This window comes from Poromitra crassiceps, assembly GCF_964638095.1.
Source record: "Poromitra crassiceps genome assembly, chromosome: 6".
Classification (NCBI taxonomy): Eukaryota; Metazoa; Chordata; class Actinopteri; order Beryciformes; family Melamphaidae; genus Poromitra; species Poromitra crassiceps.
This window is the reverse complement of record NC_139627.1, coordinates 5,207,270-5,230,551: the sequence shown is the minus strand read 5'-3', so window position 1 is coordinate 5,230,551 and position 23,282 is coordinate 5,207,270. Positions and strand designations below refer to the sequence as shown.

General features: G+C 41.9%; 3 protein-coding genes across 3 annotated transcripts; 1 reads left to right on the top strand and 2 right to left on the bottom strand.

Moving 5' to 3' along the window:
- The first annotated feature begins 421 nt into the window (after positions 1-421).
- On the top strand, positions 422-6,890 carry LOC310778622 (YTH domain-containing family protein 1-like). Its single transcript, XM_083639106.1, has 6 exons — positions 422-794; positions 1,265-1,292; positions 2,997-3,091; positions 3,229-4,854; positions 5,085-5,129; positions 5,338-6,890. The coding sequence occupies exons 1-6, from the start codon at positions 765-767 to the stop codon at positions 5,362-5,364; spliced, it is 1,851 nt and encodes a 616-aa protein (XP_083495232.1). The 5' UTR covers positions 422-764; the 3' UTR covers positions 5,365-6,890.
- A 3,159-nt stretch (positions 6,891-10,049) lies between these two features.
- Positions 10,050-18,952, bottom strand: LOC310778627 (voltage-gated purine nucleotide uniporter SLC17A9-like). Its single transcript, XM_083639112.1, has 13 exons — positions 18,800-18,952; positions 17,971-18,168; positions 16,988-17,127; positions 16,735-16,834; positions 16,517-16,641; positions 15,548-15,647; positions 15,285-15,381; positions 14,632-14,719; positions 14,482-14,516; positions 12,439-12,554; positions 11,279-11,334; positions 11,123-11,152; positions 10,050-10,486 (listed from the first exon to the last, which is right to left on the bottom strand). The coding sequence occupies exons 1-13, from the start codon at positions 18,913-18,915 to the stop codon at positions 10,317-10,319; spliced, it is 1,371 nt and encodes a 456-aa protein (XP_083495238.1). The 5' UTR covers positions 18,916-18,952; the 3' UTR covers positions 10,050-10,316.
- A 300-nt stretch (positions 18,953-19,252) lies between these two features.
- On the bottom strand, positions 19,253-22,808 carry LOC310778633 (glucose-induced degradation protein 8-B homolog). Its single transcript, XM_083639118.1, has 5 exons — positions 22,660-22,808; positions 22,203-22,330; positions 21,846-22,042; positions 21,488-21,685; positions 19,253-20,632 (listed from the first exon to the last, which is right to left on the bottom strand). The coding sequence occupies exons 2-5, from the start codon at positions 22,321-22,323 to the stop codon at positions 20,459-20,461; spliced, it is 690 nt and encodes a 229-aa protein (XP_083495244.1). The 5' UTR covers positions 22,324-22,330; positions 22,660-22,808; the 3' UTR covers positions 19,253-20,458.
- Positions 22,809-23,282: the final 474 nt, after the last annotated feature.

Below are 23,282 nucleotides of genomic sequence, written 5' to 3'. Positions count from 1 at the left end.
CTCTCAGGGTCCCCCATATGATTCATTGCTTTGCTTTGTTTTATTACAGAAAGTGTATGAAGCCCATGACCAAGTCATTCTGTCATTGTGTTACTTATGGATGGAATGAATTAGTGGAAATAGATTATTCCCCTTCAAGGAACCCTGGAGGTCCCCCAGATCGGATCCCACTTTGAGAACCACATAAAAAGTCAGGTGTCACAGGTGTCACAGTTACAGCTTTCTGACTGGATATGATAATAATTATGTAGGCAATAATATTGAGGTTTTTAATCGTGAAAGCCCACAATAGAAATGTGCGTATTTTGCTCGTGGATGTTTTTTGCTGCTAGGTAGCCGTGGACGCGTCCCTCGCTGTCTCTACGTCACTTACGTCATTTCCGTCCACTAGACCCCGGATGAAGCTGTGCTGAACAGGGCCACCGAAGGTCCACCGAAGCTGGAGCTGGAAGTGAAGTTAGCGGTGAAAGACTGAAACCCCGCTGGATTAATGCTGACAGGGGACCGCTCGGTGCCACCAGGGCTTCACCTCAGCTGGATCCGAGCCACGACCAGGGAAAGTGTCAGAACCGAGCTGTAGTGCGATCGGACCGGACTGGGGACTGGCGAGCTAGCCGACAGCTGCTGCTAACTGTAGCAAACTAAACGCGTAGCAAGGAAAGAGCTCCGCTAGCTAGCAGATCCAGCAGCACCCGAAGCAAACGTAGTTTTGGTGGCAACACGTCTTGTCGAGGCTTCAGTCTGATATAACACCTGGTTGATGAATGATGTCTGCCGCAAGTATTGACCCTCAGGTAAGCAGCGAGATGAAACGCGCAACTTCGGCCCCGTATTTTCCCAGGGAAGCGGCTGTTTGTTCAGCCCAAACTGAAAACGATGCGATGCCCCACCACTGCAAGGCTAGCAAACCAGCTAGCTAGCTAGTTGGCGAACTCGGTGGATAGGTTAGCTAGGAGGAAGCTGCTTTACAGGATGGCAACCGAGGCCTGGGCCACAGACTGTGGATAGCCTGGCAGACGTTGGCATAGATCTCACACAACAGCCCAGCGTCGTTAGCTTGTCATGTCTCGGTTTGCAACGTTCAATCTCTAACATTAACATTCGTTGTTTTAAAGAGTAGTCGGTTGAAATCGACAAGTCACTTGAAAATGTCAATGTAGAATAATGCGTGATGCTTTGATTATGATGCATATAGCCCATGCAAGTTATCCTTTTTTCTCTCCTCTCATGCATTCCAACTTTCATGTTTACTTCGACTTCCAAGTCATCGAAAGGACAAGATGCTAGTAAAGGTAAGAGAAACAGGTTGTAATTTGATTATGCACTGCCCCCATTCAGTAGCCTTATGCATATTCCATGGTGTTCATGTACTTTCCAATAAATCTGTTTAGTATTTATCAGTGATATTATTTCTTAACTGGCATTTTGGGCGAAAATGAGATGTATATTACGCAAAAGCTCTTGAGATCTATTTAGTAGTACTATATATATATCTTTATTTGTTAATTTATGAGATGATGACAGTATCATTATCAAAATATATTTACAATACAATAGCTGATCAAAGTTACGTCCTCCCCCCCCGATAAAGTTGTCCAAAAACCTACGTTTGCCCCTCTGGCTCCAAGCCCTCAATATTTTCTTTCACATGCTTTTTCGATTAGCTGTTGTATGGAAGTTTGAGATTAATGCAACATTAATCATACTTTGCTACTCATATGCATGTGTCCATCCATCAGTTGAAAACAATGGATACCTCAAAAGGTTATGGAGCCCTTCTGAAGTTTTTTTTTATTCAGTAGACAGAATAATTTGGCACTCTTGTTGCACACTTATTTCTCTCTCTCTCTCTCTCTCTCTCTCTCTCTCCATATCCTGTTATTGGTTCAGTCCACATGTCACTGAATAGAGAGCACACAGATTTATAAGGATGCAGTCAGTTCTTATGACACTTGTGGTTGCTTATCTCTGAATGGGGACATCCTATTGTTCTGCATGCATTATGTAACAGTGACTACGTTTACATGCACACATTATTCAATTTTTTTGCCCATATTCGGAAAATGACAATATTCGGACTAAATTAATAATCCACTAATATTCCCGTTTACATGCAGCTGTAGCTCGCCCTCCCCGACAGGGAGGGGGAGAGAGAGAGAAAGATGCAGGTAGAAACAGCAGAGTTTTTCTGTTGAGAATAAACACAGCAGCACTGACTCTATTCTTACCAGCATCACTTGGTCCATTTCAGGAGCTTGCTGCTGAAAAGTTTGGCGTTGCGATATTTGCGCATCCAAGTCTTTCATAAAAAAAGTAGGCTAGTACGTTGGGCCAGAGTCATTTATGAGAGTTGCGTTATTGTGTCGTCTCATTCACTCCAGTGGACCAGGTCTTCACCTCGCAAACATTTTGGACTTCAGTGGTCTCTTTAAATAGCTCTCTTTAAATCAACATGTTTCTCATTTCCTCCCGATCAGAAACGTGGGCTTTTCTTTTCGCATGCCAGAGATGATAGATTATGATTATATCACCTCTTCTAGCGCTTTCTAGCACACATCAGCTGACCTCAAACAGGCAACATGCATCGCAAACTGCGGTAAAAACCCTGATTGAGACGCATATTCTGAATGCGCTGTATACATGATCAAAGAATCCTCCTAAAACACGAATAATACTGGAATAACCCACATGTCTTAATCAGAAAATGCTAAATTCGGAAAAAGGCCAAATTCGTGAAAATGCAACTGGAATATGCCGTTTACATGACCCTTATCAAATTCAGAATATTGTAATTTTCGGAATAATAGTGGGATATTGTGTGCATGTAAACATAGTCAGTGTAAACTGCATCGTGATAGAGTTGATACAAGAGCAATCTGTCGTGATGTTATTGCAGCCCGTAGAATTCAGATACATTAGCGTAATAGGGTTATGGAATTGTGTCAATAAGTTATTTTCTTGTGTGCAGCTTTGATAACGATTTGACCTCGTTACAGCCTTTCCAGTTTCAGTGCAGAATGGTTCCCTCCACCAGAAGGATGCAGTGCATGACAACGACTTCGAGCCCTATCTCACTGGCCAGTCCAATCAGGTGGGTCATCATAGCTCGGTGGTGTCTTTGTGATGGATTTTTTTTCATTATTATTATTATTAATCTCTCTATTTAACTCTTGTCTTTTTGATATAAGAGGTGAACTCAGTTGTTTTTGTTTATTTCTTTACTTTCAGAATAACAGCTATCAATCAATGACGGACCCTTACCTGTCCAGCTACTATGCCCCCTCCATTGGATTCCCCTACCCTCTCAGTGAGGCTCCTTGGTCTACAGGAGGCGACCCACCCATTCCCTACCTGACACCCTACGCCCCCCTCAGCAACGGAGACCATCACTTTATGCACGACACGGTGTTTGGACAGCCGGGGGGGCTCGGCAGCAGCATCTACCCTCACAGGTTCAACTTTTTCCCCGAGAACCCCGCCTTCTCAGCCTGGGGCACCAGTGGCTCTCAGGGCCAGCAGACTCAGAGCTCAGCCTATGGGGGCAGCTACAGCTACCCGCCCAGCTCTCTCGGAGGCACGCTGGTCCCCGACGGCCAAACGGGCTTCCACAGTGACACCTTGAGCAAGGCTCCGGGTATGAACAGCCTAGAGCAGGGCATGCTGGGCCTCAAATTAGGTGGGGATCATGTGACAGGAAGTGGTTCGGGTGTGAAGAGTATGGGCTCCGTGATCGGCGGCGGCGGCGGCAATGTAGCCGCCGCCGTGGCCACGGGCAACGGCGGCACGCCAATCGGAATGCCCCCTCCGAAGCCTACATCGTGGGCTGCTATCGCCAGTAAACCTGCCAAGATGCAGCAGCTAAAGACCAAGACCAAGCCTGGCATGCCCATGGGTGGAGGAGTGATGCCCCCGCCGCCTATTAAACACAGCATGGACATCGACACGTGGGACAACAAGGGGACTATGAAGGTGGCCCCTCCTTTGCCCCCCCACCACCACCAGCACCACCAGGCGCAGCAGCTCCACTCTCACGCTCACCTTTCCCACAGTCTCCCCCCTCCCCCCCAGCAGTCCATTCAGTCCGCCCAGTCCCTCGTGCAGCAGATGACCATGGGTCCTCCTCCCCAGTCATACCAGAACCACAACTCTGCCCCGCCGCCCCAGACCCGCTGGGTCGCCCCGCGCAACCGCAACCCGGGCTACGGTGGCTTGGACAGCGGCGGTTCCCCCAACGGCGGGGGCGTCGGAAACGGAGGCGGCGGGGGCGCCCCCCCGGGGCCGGGAATGGAGTCCCACCCCGTGCTGGACAAGCTCCGGGCCGGCCACAGCTACAACCCCAAGGAGTTTGACTGGAACCTGAAGAACGGCCGCGTGTTCATCATCAAGAGCTACTCCGAGGACGACATCCACCGCTCCATCAAGTACTCCATCTGGTGTAGCACGGAGCACGGCAACAAGCGCCTGGACTCGGCCTTCAGAGCGATGAACTCTAAAGGTCCCGTCTACTTGCTGTTCAGCGTCAACGGCAGCGGCCATTTCTGCGGCGTGGCGGAGATGCGCTCGCCCGTGGACTACGGCACCAGCGCCGGCGTTTGGGCACAGGACAAGTGGAAGGGCAAGTTTGATGTGAATTGGTTGTTTGTTAAGGACGTGCCCAATAGCCAACTGCGCCACATCCGCCTGGAGAACAATGACAACAAGCCGGTGACCAACTCGCGCGACACTCAGGAGGTTCCTCTGGAGAAGGCCAAGCAGGTGCTCAAGATCATCGCCACCTACAAACACACCACCTCCATCTTTGACGACTTCTCCCACTACGAGAAGAAGCAGGAGGAGGAGGAGGTGGTGAGAAAGGTAATTATTAAACACAATGATCGTAGAATGAATTGAACTTTATTAAATGAATACAGGATTTTTGTTCAGTTCAGTCTCTACAGTTTGTTTTTACAACATTTCATCATTTTTTTATGTAAATGTTTGTGGTTTTGCTCATGGAAGATTTGAATATTGTTGTATCATAACTGAAGTGGTTAGATTTGTTAGACAACATTATATTAAGGTTTTGCATGTCATTTGCCCAACAGAGCTATGAGCCTGCTCCAATACAAAGCCGACCCCGTCTTGATCAGGTAAAGAATGTTCTCTTCATTATTTCTTTCTGAGTCTTTCTCTTGAATAATCGCTTTGTAATTGAATTGAACATCATGTGCTGTATATGTAGAGGCCTTCTGTATTCCTCAGATGACATATTATTCTAGCAGATGTCAGTCATGTTACATTGATTGATCAGAAATCTAATTTCTAATTTCCCTCCCATTTTACCCCCCCTCAATTCAGGATCGTCAGAATCGAAGTAAACAGTAGAAGACTGCTTCTTAAAGCTTGATCAACCCTTGTGCTTGGATGGACATAATGAAATTTAGATTTAAAAAGAAGACAAGAGGACATAAATAAATTGAAAACTAATATTTTTTTCTATTTAATTTTGGTGACTTTGGCCCACGTGAAAACTTTGAGCCACCTTGCTCCTGGTTCCCAGTCTAGATGTGTGTGCAGGGATGAAGCCAGTTCCACCAATCAGATCGCTTCAATATCGTTTTTCTCTTCTTTTTTTTTCCCTCAATTTTTTTTTATCCTTATAAATCTTTATTGCTACCCCAAAACCTGCATTCTTAACTAATTATAAGTAACAAATATCTGCACGTCTCTTTTGAAAATCTCTTGACAAACATGCTGCTGATATTCAGTGACTGTTCACCTTGTGGTTTGTGTGTTGGAGAAATGTTAAGTGCTTGTATTGGTTATTCTTAAGAGTGAACAACACTTTATTGACAAAATGTCTGCTATCTGTATGTGGCCAGTTGTATTTTGTATTATCAGAAGAAATACCTTCTACAATGCCCCTTTTTATCCATGTAAGGGTCATCTTATAACTTGGTGGAGGAATGTCTACGCTGAAAGTTTCTGTATGCATAGAAATAATCATGAAAGATTGTGATGTTAGAAAGCATAAATGTTAGACAATTCTTTTGAATAATTGATCACTTGGCTCACCACTGATTTGGAAAGTAACATTAAGATGGGGGGGAACATGTGGAGCCTTAACATTTCTTTCCAGCGATGGTGTAAATGAAATAAGATATTTACAGTACCTCAAAGTTTTTTCAGCGAGAGATTCAGGGAAAAGTGTTGAGATCACGCGCTCCTAAAGGTGGTCCCTCTCTTATTTATGGGATGGAAATGCAAAATAATACTGTTTTTGAGTTCAGGGTCTTATCTAACAAAAAATTGCTTTATGTTGTCTGTTGTATGTTCCTTGTTGGTTTTAATCATAAGTTTAACAGTAGCTTTTATTTTCCTGTTCCCTGCCATTCCAACAGGGGTCTCTGTTTATGAAATTCTGGGGACAATGTAGCATGTACTGCTTTTAAAATCAAGCCAGGCCTGTCACTCTGTTTTCCTTCCTTGTCCTTTCTTAACATCATTAAAATGTTGATATTTTCATTGCTATAACCCTTCCACGTCATCCTCAGAAAAATTAAGCTTTAATGTACTGGCAATGCTAACTGAGAACGCCTCAAATGTTTAACCTTAGCATTATTGTTACTGATTTATTGTCAAGTGTATGAAAATCCCAGAGAATAGTCTATATGGTATATGTATGTGACTTTTCTTTTTTGGAATTGCTTGCTGTATCGTGTGTGTGTGTCCGTATGCGAGAGTGAAAGACAAAAGAGAGGGAGTATGATTATTTGAGCAATCAAGAGTTATATAATGCTATTGGAATATAGAAAATTTAAGAAAAATTTTAAGTCACCCCTGAATTAAATATACATTGTATCAAAAGGTCACTATCACATTCTTAGATTTGATCATGGTCATTATTAAAGGTATACTTATCTGTTTTTTGTGTTTTTTCTATTTAGCCTACTTTGCTACAACATTGTGTGTATGATTAACTCATGTTTTGTCACCAGCTGTGCTGCTGGCTTCTACACAGGATCTCTGCTTTAGATTCCTTTGTGAAATATTGTTATCCTGGTTTTACTGTTCACAAGGTACAGTTTTGGAATCCTTATATTTAAGCACCCAGCTTACATACTGTCATTTATCATACAATATCAGTCTTGTAAAGAATATCTTGAATCAAAATAGTGAAATTGGCTGTATAGGCCTACAGTTTTAGCCTACTTGCCATCCACTCTGATTACATCATACTGAACACTCCCAACAAATCATTACATAATCAACATCTGGAGAAAGTGACATTTTGAACATCTAAAATGAGTAGGAAGGGGGTTTTTTTGGGGGGGGGGGGGGGGCGTTAATAATAGCCTAAGTAAACTTAGAGACAAAGGGGAAACCTTTCAACTTAATTGCATTAAATGAAGAGGCCACTGACACATGGATATACATTTATCTAATAGCCTGTTTGTATGGATGACTTGCATATGCTTCGAGGTGACATAATGTTCCATAATAAGCACAGTAAAGATAGTATGACTAATAATACAATTTTCATCAAAAAGTGGTCGTGAGCTGTTAAAGAAAAGTCTTTGAGCACATGCAGTTCTTTCAGCACGGTCTCTCCTCACTGCAGCTTTTTAAATCCGTCATTTTTATGAATGATGCAGGACGTGGATTTCTCTCTTGGCATTCACCGCGTGCCTTAATTGTATTGCTAATAAATCAAGGTCCGCCGTGAACACGAGGAGTGACAATCCTGTTCTAATGAACATTACCCATCAGGATGATGCTCGCAAACACACACAACAAAATCCAAATCACACTGTAGGCCTAAACTCGAACTGGGCAGGCTAGCACTAACATTTGACCTTGTTTGCCATACATTAGTCTCGCTTGCCAGACTATCTACTACACACTTCTTTTCGCACTGTAACCATACATTTACCCTAAACACACATAATACGTTTTTATACAAGACTATCCAGCATTACTTCATTGCCCAGAATAGCCCATTTGATGCAACGGTGCAGATAGGACGCATAAGCTCAGTCCGCCGCATCAGACAATGCGTTTGTCCTTGTCCTCAGATTGAATCGCATCATGCAGCTGAAGCTCCTCATCATGTGCGCTAGAAATAACGCCATAATTAATTGTCCACTTTCTCCAATCCCGCCCCAACTCGTGCAACTGCAAGCCTTTCATTCCGAAGCACAGCATCTGATGATCTTCAAGTCTGCTGCCAGTCCTCAGCTGAAAGATCCGCCTGCCTTATAGCCTAGGCTAGGCTACATCTTCTTAAGCAGAAGCATCCATGAGATGAACAAACAGGCCAAACAATACACTTCTTCACCGTCCTATCACCGGTGTCTTTCCAGCCGCACGGTGCGCCAGGCGGGCCTGCTGCTATAATAGGCTTTGTGCCCGGAGAGACGCTCCATCAGTCCAGGCTGGTCCAGCCGCAGCGGGACATGGTTTAACTGATGATACGCTTTTTTATGTAGGCTGCTATTCTGTCATCGCCATTACACCTAACGGGCTATTCCTCTCTCTTCTTATTAAACATGTCTCTACAGCAATGGTCTACCCATCCAGATTTGCGTCTGGCATTTATACCCCGTCCTCATAGGCTGCAGGAATAACGTCATGACGCGGATCCGTTATTCGCGATCACACCCCCTCCCCCTATTGACAAACGGATTTTTCCAATACCTTTTTATAATGTTATAATAACGTATAGCGTTGCCCCACTGGATCTGCTGCTGACACGTCTCTCTACGCGTAGCCTATCTGTTAACAGGCTATCGTGGACTATCGCTGTCCATGGTGCTGATGCTGGACCCGCGGCACATCAGATCAAGCCTGCGGGGGTTCGCTCTGTCAACACGGGCTATATTTGTAAAATGGTTCTCAGCTCTGATTGGCTGAGTCACGTTGCAGACCGTTGTAAAATAGGGCAGGCAACCCGATAAAACACATAGGCTGTTATCGGATCATAACATCAAAGTCAGTCATACCGTTGCACGTGTTTACTTTGCCTATCAGTAATTCACTTCAAGAAATCACGGGTTACTCTGCAGTCACGCTCCAACCCGTCAAAACAGACTATCCGCAGCATATTCATGATCCCAATAGGTTATTTTGTGCTAGTGACCTTTGGAAAACGGATGGTAGCCTACTGATTGAACGAGTTAATTCATTTTTACAATAGGCCTATAACCTACTGTACCAGATGGTTTTTGATGATTGATCTCATGATCTCGCGCGAATCCAGCGGCCTTGCAAGGTTAGGCTATATTCAGTGCCTTTCAAGCGTTCATCAAATCATCCAGAAATACATAAAATAACACCTCCAGGCTGACTGCTCTGTGTCTGAGCTTGACCTCTGACCTGGATAGAACGCTGCAACCTAGTGGGACAGTTAGAACATTCTGATACTATTAATTTATTATCCATTATTAGCACTTAAATAGCTACATTTAAAACTGGCTTTGGAAGGCTAGAGCCTGCACATTTAAATGCATTGTACTATAGGCTACATCGCGCTCGATAGGCTATTTACTCTGCCTCTCAGGCTGAACTCATTAAGCTATTTAAATCTAGATGGTTACTTAGATTTTATTTTCCAGAAACCAATGTACAGGTAACTCGCCTACATGAGGAGGGATGTCATTGTGTCGCCCTCTGGTGTTTGGGTGCAAATTGCCGGGAGACAGCCTTGGCTTCTCCAGGGCATTTATAGGCTAAAAGTAGGCCTGCCTACGTATATTAGTTTATTAAATTATAGTGATGGGGATTACATTCCCATGTACATGTATTGTGTCTGTTTCTGAGATATGTTGACATATGATTAATCTAGACGGCCAACTCAAATTTTAAATTACCCAGCTGTTGAGAGAATAACTTTGGCTTTGATTGTATTTACTTGTTTAACTTGGCTCTCAAGTGCTTTCAATGGCAATATAATCAAAATGGGAATACCATTTTTACTTCAGCACAGTTTTAAGATTTGGACATTGCATTTTAAGAGATCAAACAGCTAGATTCAACATTTTAAAAATAAATCTACTATTAAAATATTAAAGCTTTGCCATAAATAATTTTAATATATCACAAACATATCACAAACATAAAAAATGTCATCCAAGTTTGATAATACTTAACAAAATGAGCATATATATTTAAAAAAAAACAGCAACATTTAAAATACTAATTGTAATACTCTGTAAAACATATACAGATAAATAAATAACATTAATAAATATGTTTTGCCCTAAGTCAAGGTCTTTTTTTGAGGTTCAGTTTCACAAATCAGCCAGATGCAGACTGATGCTCGCTTCAAACAGTCCGGGTCAAATCAGAGTGACTTGGCTGTAGTCTTCCAGGTCGACACGACGGGCATCTCCAAAGACCAGGAAGAATCCAAGGCCCGTGACATTTATTAGGGTGATGAGGGAGAAAACTGTGGCCCACGACAAGGTGACCTCAATCAGGTAGCCAGAGACATAGACCAGCACTAGCCCTGTGAAACACACCAGAGGACATAGTCATATGAGATAAGAGTCTGTAATAACAATGAAGAGGTATAAACTGTTCCGATACACTACAGTTAGTTTTTGCTGCCTCCCTGTTGTGAAATTTAACTATCTAGCAAACTCACACATAGACTGTAAAACTGCACAGTTGCTCTCCTCTATACAGTATATCTTGCTCAATCCTGCCAAACCTATGACCTCACAGACACAACATTCACTCTGCTACTAGTTAGAACATAATGTACAAATAAGTGATTTTTTAAAAATCTGTCATTGAGGTCTTTCCTATTCAGGAGTAATGTGATAACAGCTCCTCTCTCTTGACTGGCCTCTGTCTTGGCCAGTCAAAGAAACATTGCATCTGCTTTAAAACTATTATCTGTATTCTTCCAATTGCAAGCTACAATACAACGGATCAGTGTTGGTAAACAAATGGCTTACTGGGTGTAACTTTATAAATGGACGCTATGGAGCCAGCCCTGAGTGTCTCACTCTAGCCGGCTGTGCTGTTGACTAAATTCACTTCATTTTAAGAACTGCGACAGTTCACACAACTTTAACACGGCTTATTTTACAACACTCCCTGGCTTTTTAGAACACCAATAAACATCTCTGATACATACCTGAGAAAGCACCACACATGTTCATAAAGCCTGTTGTAAAAAAAAAAAAAGACTGATTAAATATCTGTCAACAAAAGTGACTAATTGATAAAGAACCAATTTGTTGAAATTTAAATGTAATTAAATAATGTAAACAAAACAAGCTGATAGACTCACCAAAGAGCGCTCCAGCACAGGATGGGGCGAGATCCTGTACATTCATAGTCACACCGCTGAAACATTCACACAGGGATGTTCAAGTTAGCTATTGATACTCATTACATAGGCACCGCCTAAAAAGGTTATTTAAAAAGTTAAGCCTTACATCTACTTAACATTGAGCAACACTATACAAAAATAAGAACAGGTCTAAAGAAGAGGAAGCCAAGGAGGTAAGTCCTAGACAGATCGGGTATTTGGAAGCCTCAACGTGAGACACGAATTCCACTGCGGGTTCCATTCAAAATGGCCCTACTTTTTCATACGTCGCAGTCGCAATCGCGCGCGCGCGCGCACACACACACACACACACACACACACACACACACACACACACACACACACACACACACACACACACACACACACACACACAATCAATAAAGTTTTTCAAAAAGGATCCGTGTGCTCCAGTGGCCTACTTTGGGGTTTTTTTGGACCTAAAGTGTTTTCTTTCAAACACACACACACAACTTTCCTTAAAACCCATGGTTGTTTTCCATCAAAAACGGTCTATTCGTGTTCTTAAATATTGCATAGTTTTTAATACCAAGTTGGTTTTTTTGTCATACCAGAGCTTGTAATTTCTGTTCTTCCGAGTGTGTAATTCCGGGTTTCCACCAATAGACGCAACAGAGAGGGCGCTGTTTCCCCGTTGGAATAGTCTGGGGCCAAACCCTGGTCATCCGGTAAAAAGCGAATACGGCAGTTGCAGACCCGGCGGATACAGAAACGGTCTGTGCTCCAAAAAACAATTCTGCTCTGAAAACAGGGACATCATAGTAAATAAATGCGATGCGAGTTCTCTTGCTATGTAGCTAACACATAAAAATAAAATGAACTTAACAATAACATTAGCCCGTTTCGACGGACAACAACCGTGGGTTTAAGGCAAGTACTGTTTTGTGTGTGTGTGTGATTGCTAGATGTATGAAAAAGTAGGGCCGCTTTGAACGGAGCCCGCAGTGGAATTCGCGGGCGCTTGTCTGAAACTCAGACTAGAGAATGAAAGGCTTGAGTCTCACGTTCTGAGTCTCTTTGGCAGATACAATAGTACTCAGGAGTTGACCCAGTTTCAGCAGGATCAGGCACACTGCACACATTCCTGACTGACACACCTGGTGGCGAAAGTGTGGAGACTATTTGCAGTAGAAACAAGGGCCAGAGCGGAGGAGAACGTGACGGCTTGAGACAGGAGCAGGATAAACATACTCATGACACCCATGGAGAGGAACTGACAAGGGAGAGAGAGAGAGACAATCGATTATTCAGATAGTTTAAAAAAAAAAAGTCCTAAAACTTTTCTGGCTTCAGTACCACCTTTTCCCTGATTTCAATTTTTTTATTATTATTATTATTATTACCTTTATTATTATTATTATTATTATTATTATTATTATTATTATTATTATTTCTGAATCCAGTACTGCCTTTACCCAACTACAACATTTTGCTTAGAAAACGGCAAGAGAAAACTATAGCATGTGATGCAATAAATGAATGACCCACCTTTTGAAGAATATAATATTAAAAAATAAGAAAATTGAGTGAAAGAGTTGCAATTAGTTCCTCGTGAGCAGATTTATTTGAACATTTCATTTATTTTCAAGATTGATTACATTTGTCCATTTCTCCTTTCTCTCAAGTACCCCTAGGGGTATGCATACCCCAGTATAGGAACCACCGGTTTAGAATATCAGCTAAGCTCTTTCTGCGGGCAGAGATTGATAGCCTATAGTGCAACAGTGATCCAACATACCTTTGTGGTAGGAGGGTTTTTGGCCTGTGATTACATGTTCGAAACCGGCTGGAGAAAACATTCCAGTGTGAACATGTTGACCACCCAATCAAGACAACACTGTCACTGCATATCTTCACCACTTGGCACAAACAATGAATATGTAGTTCTCAACGTAAGTTCAAGCCAGGAAGACTATAATATCTTTTACACTTCCTTAATTCACTTTATATCTCCACTCTTCAATCTACTCACAAGATCATAATAAGCTGTCAATTTCCGGGTTTCAATGATCAATCAGCGGGTTGCCGCCCAGTCTCTGTTAACCAATAGCATAGTGTCACATCACTGCTCTCATCACCTCTCACCCCACACACCTCCAGTGTAAGCCTATCACATTGCTCCTCAACCCAGTCGTAAGCCAATTGCTTGGAGACGGGTTCCTTAATTTCTGGATGAGAAATCATACGAAGAGAGGTTAAGATACTTACAATTACCAACTCTAGTATACAGGAGACATAGAGGCGACATGATCGAGGTATACAAACTTGTTCATAAAATATATGATTTCACAGCCGAGCCTATTATCCATTTTTGGAAAAATAAATATGTGTTAAGAGGGAATTCCCTGAAGCTATTTCCAACAAACTGTCGCTCTGAAAGGAGGAAAAACTTTTTTACAGTTCGTGCTGTAAGAGAATGGAATGAACTTCCAGACGAGGTGGTGCAGGCCCCTTCAGTTAACACGTTCAAAAACAGATTAGATAAACATTGGTTAACAAAGGATTTCTTGTATAACTATAGGGCAGGCTGTTGATTCTATTATGAGACCACGTATTTGGCTCTGGTACTTTGTTTTAATGTATGTTATATGTTGTTGTGTTGTATTGTTTTTTAAATGTATATTACAACGTGACTTCTTTTTATTTTTGTACTGAGTGTGAGTCTGGTGTAGAGGACTAGTCCTGTACCAGAAATTTTCAATAAACTTCAATAAACTTCAATAAACTTAAATATGCTTGTTTCTGTCTCATTCAGCCTCTCAATCACCGCTGCTGTCAGGCTCGCACCCTCCTCCTCCCCTTCTCCTCCCGGTCATCGCAGACCTATCTGATTCTTCAGTCGGAAGAGTCTCATCATGAGTCTCAGAAGGAGATCACCAGCACCACCAGTATCTAAACACTGCAGGGGGATTTATCTGGATGCTGATCTGGGCTGGTGCAGCTCTCTCAAGATCTCCCTGCGGTGTCTAACCGCCAAAGACTACCGGTAATAACAATACTTTATTCTCATCATTCTTTCTGTCGTAAATTATTCACTTTATTGTAATAAATATCACTTTATTCATCCTTTGGTCTCTAGTCTCTCCTGATTGAAATGGCATAATAGGGATACGTAGTTTACAACAGTTCTCCACATTTACCTGATTTATCTTTCTCACAGTTGCTACACCATATCCTGGAGAAAGAAAACAGACGTAAACGTGTAGCTAAACTGCTACTTAAGCATTATTGTGTCAATAACTGATGTCAAAATAGACACCAAAATAAAATCTCAATGACAGACACAATACCTTGATTGATGAGGAAATCTGAAAGATATCCTCCACAGAGTACAGATGGGATTGCGACTAACCACGGAACCACGTTATACACCCATCCCTGAAAGCAGAGGCAGGTTGGCCAAATACAGCATACACAGGATAAATACAGCATACACAGTATAGATACACAGTATAGATACATAGTATATACACAGTATAGATAGATAGTATATATACACAGTATAGGGAGGATATGTTGCAGTGTGTGTTTTTGCATGTGGTATTTCAATGATGTAGATCAGTGGTTCTCAAAGTGGGGTCCGGGGAACCCCAGGGGTCCTTGAGAGGGTTTTTCCAGGGGGTCCCCAGCCCAAAAACAGGTAATAATGTATTGCCACTGGAATTCCACATAAGTAACACAATGATAGAATGTATGACTATTTTGGATGTTTTATTACAGAAAGTGTATGAAGCCCATGACCAACACAGTCATACGTTCTGTCATTGTGTTGGACAAAATTCTAGTGAAAATAAATGATTAGTCTTTTTCCTGGGGACCCCATGGAACCCCTTCAAGGACCCCTGGGGGTCCTTGACGTGGAAAAGGTTTGAGAACCACGTGATTTAGATGACGCAAATGATAGATTGACCAATTGGGAAATAGCTATGGAGTACATGAATACCAGGGCATGCGGAAATGTATCTTCGAAGAATGATGGCAGCCATGACAGCAACGTGGTTGAACCGCTGGACGCACACATGTGAGCGAACACCATGGCACTTTGAGGAAAGATGAGAGAGAGAGAGAGAGAGAGAGACAGAGAGACAGAGAGAGAGAGAGAGAGAGAGAGAGAGAGAGAGAGAGAGAGAGAGGGAGAGTTAGATGGATAGACTGACACAAACACATGCACTGGTATAGTGACAGCTTTGAAGACATGAGCAGTACCAGACAGGCGGCTTCTTCAGAAGTCTCAGCCAGCGCATCCGTGACAAACAACTCCACTGTGGACCACTACTGGACAGAACCTGCTTCGGCATCACATCACCTAGACCACACAACGCACATCACATCACATGACCTAGACCACACAACGCACATCACATCACATGACCTAGACCACACAACGCACATCACATCACATGACCTAGACCACACAACGCACATCACATCACATGACCTAGACCACACAACGCACATCACATCATATCGGATGATGCATCCCATAAGAGATAATGTAACAGACGACATATAGCAGTGCAGTTTGGAGGCTAGGGGTGTGTTGTTGTGTGTTGTTTTCAGTGTTGGGGGCAACTCATTACAAAAGTAACATATTGCATGTAATATATTACTTTTAGCAGTAACTCAGTAATATAACTTATTACCAATAGGATTTGTCTAATATTATACCAGTTACTTTGTCAAGTAACACAAGTTACAAATTCATTTAGTTAAAATGTTTTGATCAAAGCACTATTTGAATAAAGACACAATTCTTTCCTACTCAAATTGTGTGTTTTTATGCAAATAACCACTATAGATCACAATAACAAAGGAAAAGGATAACATTTAGAATTTTGGACGGTTTGCGCTGACTTCAAGGCGGTTGAAATTATTTTCCAGGATAGCGATTCATTCTCATCATTTTGCTGCTGCTGTTGTTTTGGTGAAAGTAATGCAAAAGTCATGTAATAAGTAACGAGTTACTCTACACAGACCGTAATTTTGTAAAGTAAGTTATTACTTTAAAATGAAAGTAACTAGTAATATGTAGTATATTACATTTTGAAAGTAACTTGCCCAACACTGGTTCTTTTTGATAGCAGGGGCCCATTTAACTCTTCCCATACTCTGCTCAGAGTCACGTGCACGTTACAGGTTCCAGCAGGGAGAAACCACTGACTGCAATGCAGGTACCTTTGAGTAAAAGCTGCCACACAGCGAAGGCCCAGAGTGCAGACAGGAAGCCAGTGCAGTAGAACACACACTCCCAGCCGTACCACTTCAACACGAGGGACCCCAGCCCGCCCATCAACAGGGTTCTGAAAGAGCACGATAAAAGTGTCACCAAAGACTGTGTGTGTGTGTGTGTGTGCGTGTGTGTGTGTGTGTGTGTGTGTACGTGCACGACATACCCAAGATAGGAACCGCTGTTCATGACACTCATCAAACGACTTCTCTCCCCTTCCACTACACGCTGTGAGCAAAGGCTTGCCAGAGAAGGATAGTGAACACCTAGAAGAGATGAGATCTGTCAAGATCAGAGATGAGTCAACGTAAATACACTTTATACACTCGCACTAGAGCAGCGATCTCTGTTATTGCAGCAGTTATGTCAATACTACAGCAGGTGCAGTACTCACCCTGTAACAACAGTGCAGTACTCACCCTGTAACAGCCCCATTAGGATCCTGGCCACAGTCATGAGAGCGAGGGGGTGGCCGCCCAGGTGTGCCAGGAGGGGCGTAGCCGCGGTGACAGCAGCCCAGGAGGCTGTGGAGAGGAACAGGACGCGCTCTCCTCCCACTCTGACACAACAAGAGACATTTAGAGAAGTCAATCCTGATCATTTACTTCCCTTAAGCTAAAACTCTTTAACTGGATCTGTTCAGCAACGCATTTTGAAAATAGGGTTACAGTAAATATTAGGGGTGGGGGGAAAAATCGATACACCATAGTATCGCGATATTTTGCCTGACGATATTGTATCGATATTGCAAAAAAAAAAAAAAAAAAAAAAAAAAATTGCAGGCCATGCCAGGCCACTGGGCTACTATAAACTTTAGTTCCAAGGCCAGCAGTAAACAAACGGTAGCATATTTTCATTTTGTTTTAACAGTAACAGTTTTGTCATAACAGTAATTTACAAATTCCCCAGTTACTGAATGGGCTGCACAAGATGTTTTGTGCAAGTGAAGTTGCATTGTTCAAAAACTACCTAAGTACAGTAGTCCACACACACATCCAGTTAAGGTGGACTGTAAGTAGACTGTAACAAACAGTTCAGTTTGTCAGGTGCATGCAACTATGACATGACTTTATGAAAGTTGTTGGTCTGTCTACTTGACAATGTTGCTGCAATAAAATGGTTGAAGTCAGATGTACAGACTTAAAAATTGTTCTTATTATAAACCAGACGTTGACAAAGTATTCCTTTGGTGACATCATTTGCAGTTGAAAAAGTAAGAAATCGCAATATATCGGAATATCGCAATATTCAATATATCGCAATATCGGCAATATCGCAATACTATCGTATCGTGACTCAAGTATCGTTTTAGTATCGTATCGTGGGCATCTGGTGATTCCCACCCCTAGTAAATTTGCTATGAAAGTAAGGCCATGTGAAGTCAACCAACTCGATTCCTTACTTGTCACTGACGTGCCCTCCCAGGATCTGTGTGAAGCAGTAACCCCAGAAGAATCCACCCAGGACCAGCCCCGTCTCCGTCTTACTCCAATCAAATGTGTTTGCCATCGAGACGGCGCAGATTGGCATGGCCATCCTGGCACAGTAGAGGAGGCAAGTGCCCAAAAACAGCATCGGCGTCCATATCCGTACCTGCGGTCTGTTACAAGAGAGTGGGAGCTTTTACTTCATGTTGTGTCAGAATTTGGAATAAGCTTATTAGAACACACACACACACGCACGCGCGCACGCACACACACACACACACACACACACACACACACACACACACACACACACACACACACACACACACACACACACACACACACACACACACACACACACACACACACACACACACACACACACACACACACACACACACACACACACACACACACACACACACACACACACACACACACACACACACACACACACAGGGGGGTGGCCGCCCAGGTGCTGACACAACAAAGAGACATTTAGAGAAGTCAATCCTGATCATTTACTTCCCTTAAGCTAAAACTCTTAACTGGATCTGTTCAGCAACGCATTTTGAAAATAGGGTTACAGTAAATATTAGGGGTGGGGGGTTAAAATCGATACACAGTAGAGGAGGCAAGTGCCCAAAAACAGCATCGGCGTCCATATCCGTACCTGTGGTCTGTTACAAGAGAGTGGGAGCTTTTACTTCATGTTGTGTCAGAATTTGGAATAAGCTTATTAGAACACACACACACACACAAACAAGCTTTGAAATGATAGTATGGTCTCCTTGGCAAACTCACCTTGTCCACAGATTTTGACCTTCTGCCTCCTGTCCAGTAGAATAATTTGTTGTGAAAACCTTCTGATCGAGCAACAAACCATCAATCGCATTTCTACACTCTTGCTTGTCAGCCATTCAGCAAGCGCACACTGGTCTTGCCTCTGTTTCTCTGTGTGACTCTCCCATCGAGTCGGATGCCTAAGCTATGATTCCTGGATATCCTCGGGGCGAGTCAGACTGGTAGAACTTGTTGGGGCAACATTCAACAAGAACACCTTGTTGTGATTTGCAGGTGTTTCAAGTGGTCTTTCGGCTTACTACTACTGGGTGCATACGTGTCGTGCTGAACCTTAAAGGCCAAATCGCATAGGCCTACTCACACACACACACACCTACAAAACAAACACAAAAGTTTATATGGTTCACAAAAGTTTTATTTCAATAATTGCAAATTTGATCTTAAAAACTTTCAATAATAAAAGGGATGTGAGCTCTCTGGGTCTCAATATTCGTTGCCAATATCTACAAAGACATAACCTTAAAGGAAATGGAGGATGGACAACTAGCAGCAAGTTTTCAAAAGATAAAAAATAAAAAAATAATAAAAAACCCCAAACAAAATAAACAAGCAAAAAAAGAAATACACTTACATGCAGCAAAGTGAAAATACTAACACTAGTCGTATGGCAAAATGCTATGATCCTTTACAATAATGCCCATCCAGATTCAGATTTCCAAAGCTTTTGATCATTGTTATCAATTGGAAGAAAACCTGAACAAAAGAACGAGTCCCAGTCTGAATGGATTTAACACAACGGTGGCTCTGTTATATAGTTTCAAGACGATTTCAACCATCAGTACCTGTTTCACCCTCCCAAACACACACAAAGTGAAATGATAAAATTACAAGGCAGACCATCACCTATCGTTCAAAGACAGAGGGGAATGTAAAGACAGATTGTAAAAGTACAATCACATTTTCAGGTGTGTACAAAGCAAGTGGTTGATTCTATTGCAAATCCCCAAATATTACACTAAATAACATTTCCAATCTAAAAATAGTATTAGATTAATATGTATATCTCCATTAAAAATAATGACATTTGAATTACTGAGTAAGAGGTTTAGGTTTCAAACTAATTTCTGATTTGAAACAAACGACACCCACAGTCCTGTAGGGTCCTTCGAAATCTGAACATATCTGAAATATTGAAAAAAATAGGAATCGTGTGTTTTCTGATCTAGATTTTGAACCATTACTTTTATATTCCCCTCCATCCTGACACATTCTACAGTATCAGTAGTGCTTATTTAGAGCATTGACTCTCATTCTGACAAACTAATGGTGGGGAACAATAAATAATAATAATAATAATAATAATACTGGCTCAGGCCTCAGAAAGACAAAATATAAACCAGCAATTGACTTTGTTGTCTCCGAGATGTATCTATAAATTGAGGATCGATGTTTGAACTACATCATTGGTGTCACTTTGCAAAAACAGCAATTTACAGTTTGCACAATGTATTAAGTCTTCCCTCTCATGAATTCAACAGGAAAAAAAAAAACAATGTATCATTTGTTTATACATATATATGTTACCTGGTTATCACACAGTCACTGACTGATCATAAATTAAGGGGATGTGAAAAGTGGTTGTTCTTGTCTTTGCTATCTTCACTTGGGGTCCTCAATGGTGCCCTTGCTAAGGTCAGTCATTTTAGGATATTTAACCTTCTTCTGGTCCAGCTCATTCTGCGCCCACAGGAGTAACTTCAGCAGTTTCGCAAGCTTGGGCGTCGACTCCCTGTTTTCATAGTCCAGCACGGCCTGGTTCACCTCACTCCACACCTGTATATCAACATGTGTGTTGCAGTTCAAATGAATGAATTTGCATACAGGCAGTCACACACCACACACAACCTTCTGTCACTGTCTGCAGGCATGAACTCAGCTAATAAACAGCTAGGGCCATATGATTTCTGCAAAACTGAAAAAACTGACAGAATCATGGAATTTGGTAATAAAAATGGAATCAACTGTAAAAGATGGAATATTGCAGAATTTTCCATAATTTGGCTGAAATTGATAAAAGTTGGCCTAATTATCAAAATAAGAAGTAGATCTAATTATCGTAGTAACCCTCAATGATTTCATAATTGTAAAATAGGCCTAGAGAAATGATTCAGTTTTTGATTGGGGTGTTTTGAGAGGGGGGTCGGCCTTGTGTGGGACCCTTACTGCACCTCACAACTTAGTTTTCACCTTGAGAAACATGTCTGAGAGAGCCAAGTCGTCAAAAAAAGAAAAAAATATCGCTCCTAACCCCTAAATTAAAATTAAAATGGAAAAAACAGAATTCGTGAAAAAATAAAACTGAATTTTGAAAAAAATAAAACAGGATTTCATAAATGCACTTTTTAGAAATGTCATGTACAGATTTATGTGTCGATTAGATGCCTCTGTGAACAGGGTTATTGTGGCCTTAACCAATCCTGCCTTAAGCAACACCAGGTTCTATTCTCCTTTGTGGCGACATTGGCGAAAGAGCCTCTATGTTTTATGATGCCTTGTATTTATTTTAGTGTTGTCCTTATGCATTTATAATGTATCTTTATGTATTTTATGTCTTGTATTGTTTTATATGGACCTGCGCTTGTGTCTGAAATAAAGTTTGAATTGAATATGGCTCCATAAACAGCCTACCTTCTGCCGCTGCATCATGTTGAGCAGATCTCCAAAAGGCGACTCCTCCGGGTTGTCGAAGGCCAGCAGGGCGAGCGTTCTCTCCATCTCTGTCAGACACTCCCGACTCTCCTCTCCCTGCTCTGCCAACTGTGTCTGGGCAAACTCCAGTGCTGACTCAGTCTCCCTTAGCCTGATTAACTCAATCAAGTGTTGCTGCTGCAGGAGGGAAATGAAATGGTCGAGTTGAAGGTTCATCGAATGTTTTATTACATCCAAGCTGACAAACATCATTCAACAAAACTAGCACTAACTAGTTTCCTGGAGTGCATACTCAAAAAAGTCAGCGACGTCTATATAAGGCTCTGCTCAAACTTACCTGCAGGTGGAAATACAAGTATCGATTGGTGTCCAGCAGCTCTGGGTGTAGGCTGTTGATGAGTGCAATTGCTTCCTGTATCTGCCCCTTCAGGATCATCTCTCTGATCTTTATCCTTTCATCCAGAGAGTCCAGATCCACACTCGGCTCAATCCCAGACTCCATCCGGAATTTCTCTGCAGCCTCCTTAAACCCCTCTTGAAACAAGTTAAAGAGAAGCAAACAGAGACAACGAGATTAAGGATAATTCTCCAATGAATTAATTTATTTTTACACTGTACAACAACTCTGTATCTAAAAGTATCTTATCTTACAGCCACTATACTCATGACTCCATTCTAGGGCCTGATGGCTCACCTGTCACCAGGTAATTCATGATGAGTCGATTCATGTCCGCCCTCTGAATATGAACATTGTTCAATTTGTCCATCCACTCATCTTTCGTGATGTCTTCTGGCTTGTCGGCATAACTCATCATTGGGATCCTGTAAAGTGGAAATTTCATTGGCAATGAAACAAACGAAACGTGAGCAAGACTGACACAGCTTGGTCACAATTTGTACCTACATGTACAAGCGTATAAAAATATTAGGAAAAGAACGCAGACTAAGACGATCCACACTAATGACAAAAATGCCCCAAATAATATAAAAAACACAGATACGATATTTCTGCGCTGTTACAAAGCTAACTGAGCTAGGAAATTATCCTGGAATGTAACGTTACTGAGCGTTCCAAAACAAACCCAGTTTAGGCTAAAGGCAGCTCTAGCTAGTTAGCGTAGCTGGCTGTGTTTCTAACGTACACAACTCACCGTGCAAACCCACAGTCCGACGATTTTCCTTTCTTACAGGCGTGATGAGACAAACAAACAGTAACGCGAAGTTTGTTTAGTGATTTAGATGGTGAAAAACTGCAAAATGCAGGGAGACAATCAAGCTTTTTGCGGTCCAGCTAGCTAACCTAGCTAAATGTGGTAATCTCGCGATACACGAACGAGTTCCTCGATTGGCGAGGGCAGTGACGTCATGGTTGCCAAGGAACAGACTGGTCAAATCATGTATGTAAAAGAAAAATCATGTTTATTTATTTATTTATTTATTTATTTATTTATTTAGATTTTTTTTTTGCCTTTATTGGAAGTGAATATTAATATGCTTTTGAAACATTATGAAACTCCCCCTGAAACCTAGCTGATGTATATTTTGTAATCCTGTTATTTTTTATTTGTAACTTTTTTTCTTTCATATATCTGTAAATGTATTCTCTATGTGCTGATTGTACATTATTCACTGTCAATTTAAAAAATCAAATCATGGATGTTTTGGTACAGTATGAACAGAAGCAGTCTGAAATCACTGTAAATCTCTCCTAGGGCATATAGGCTAGTTCAAACTAGGATTGACTGAACTGTGATTGTGAGACTATAATAACTCC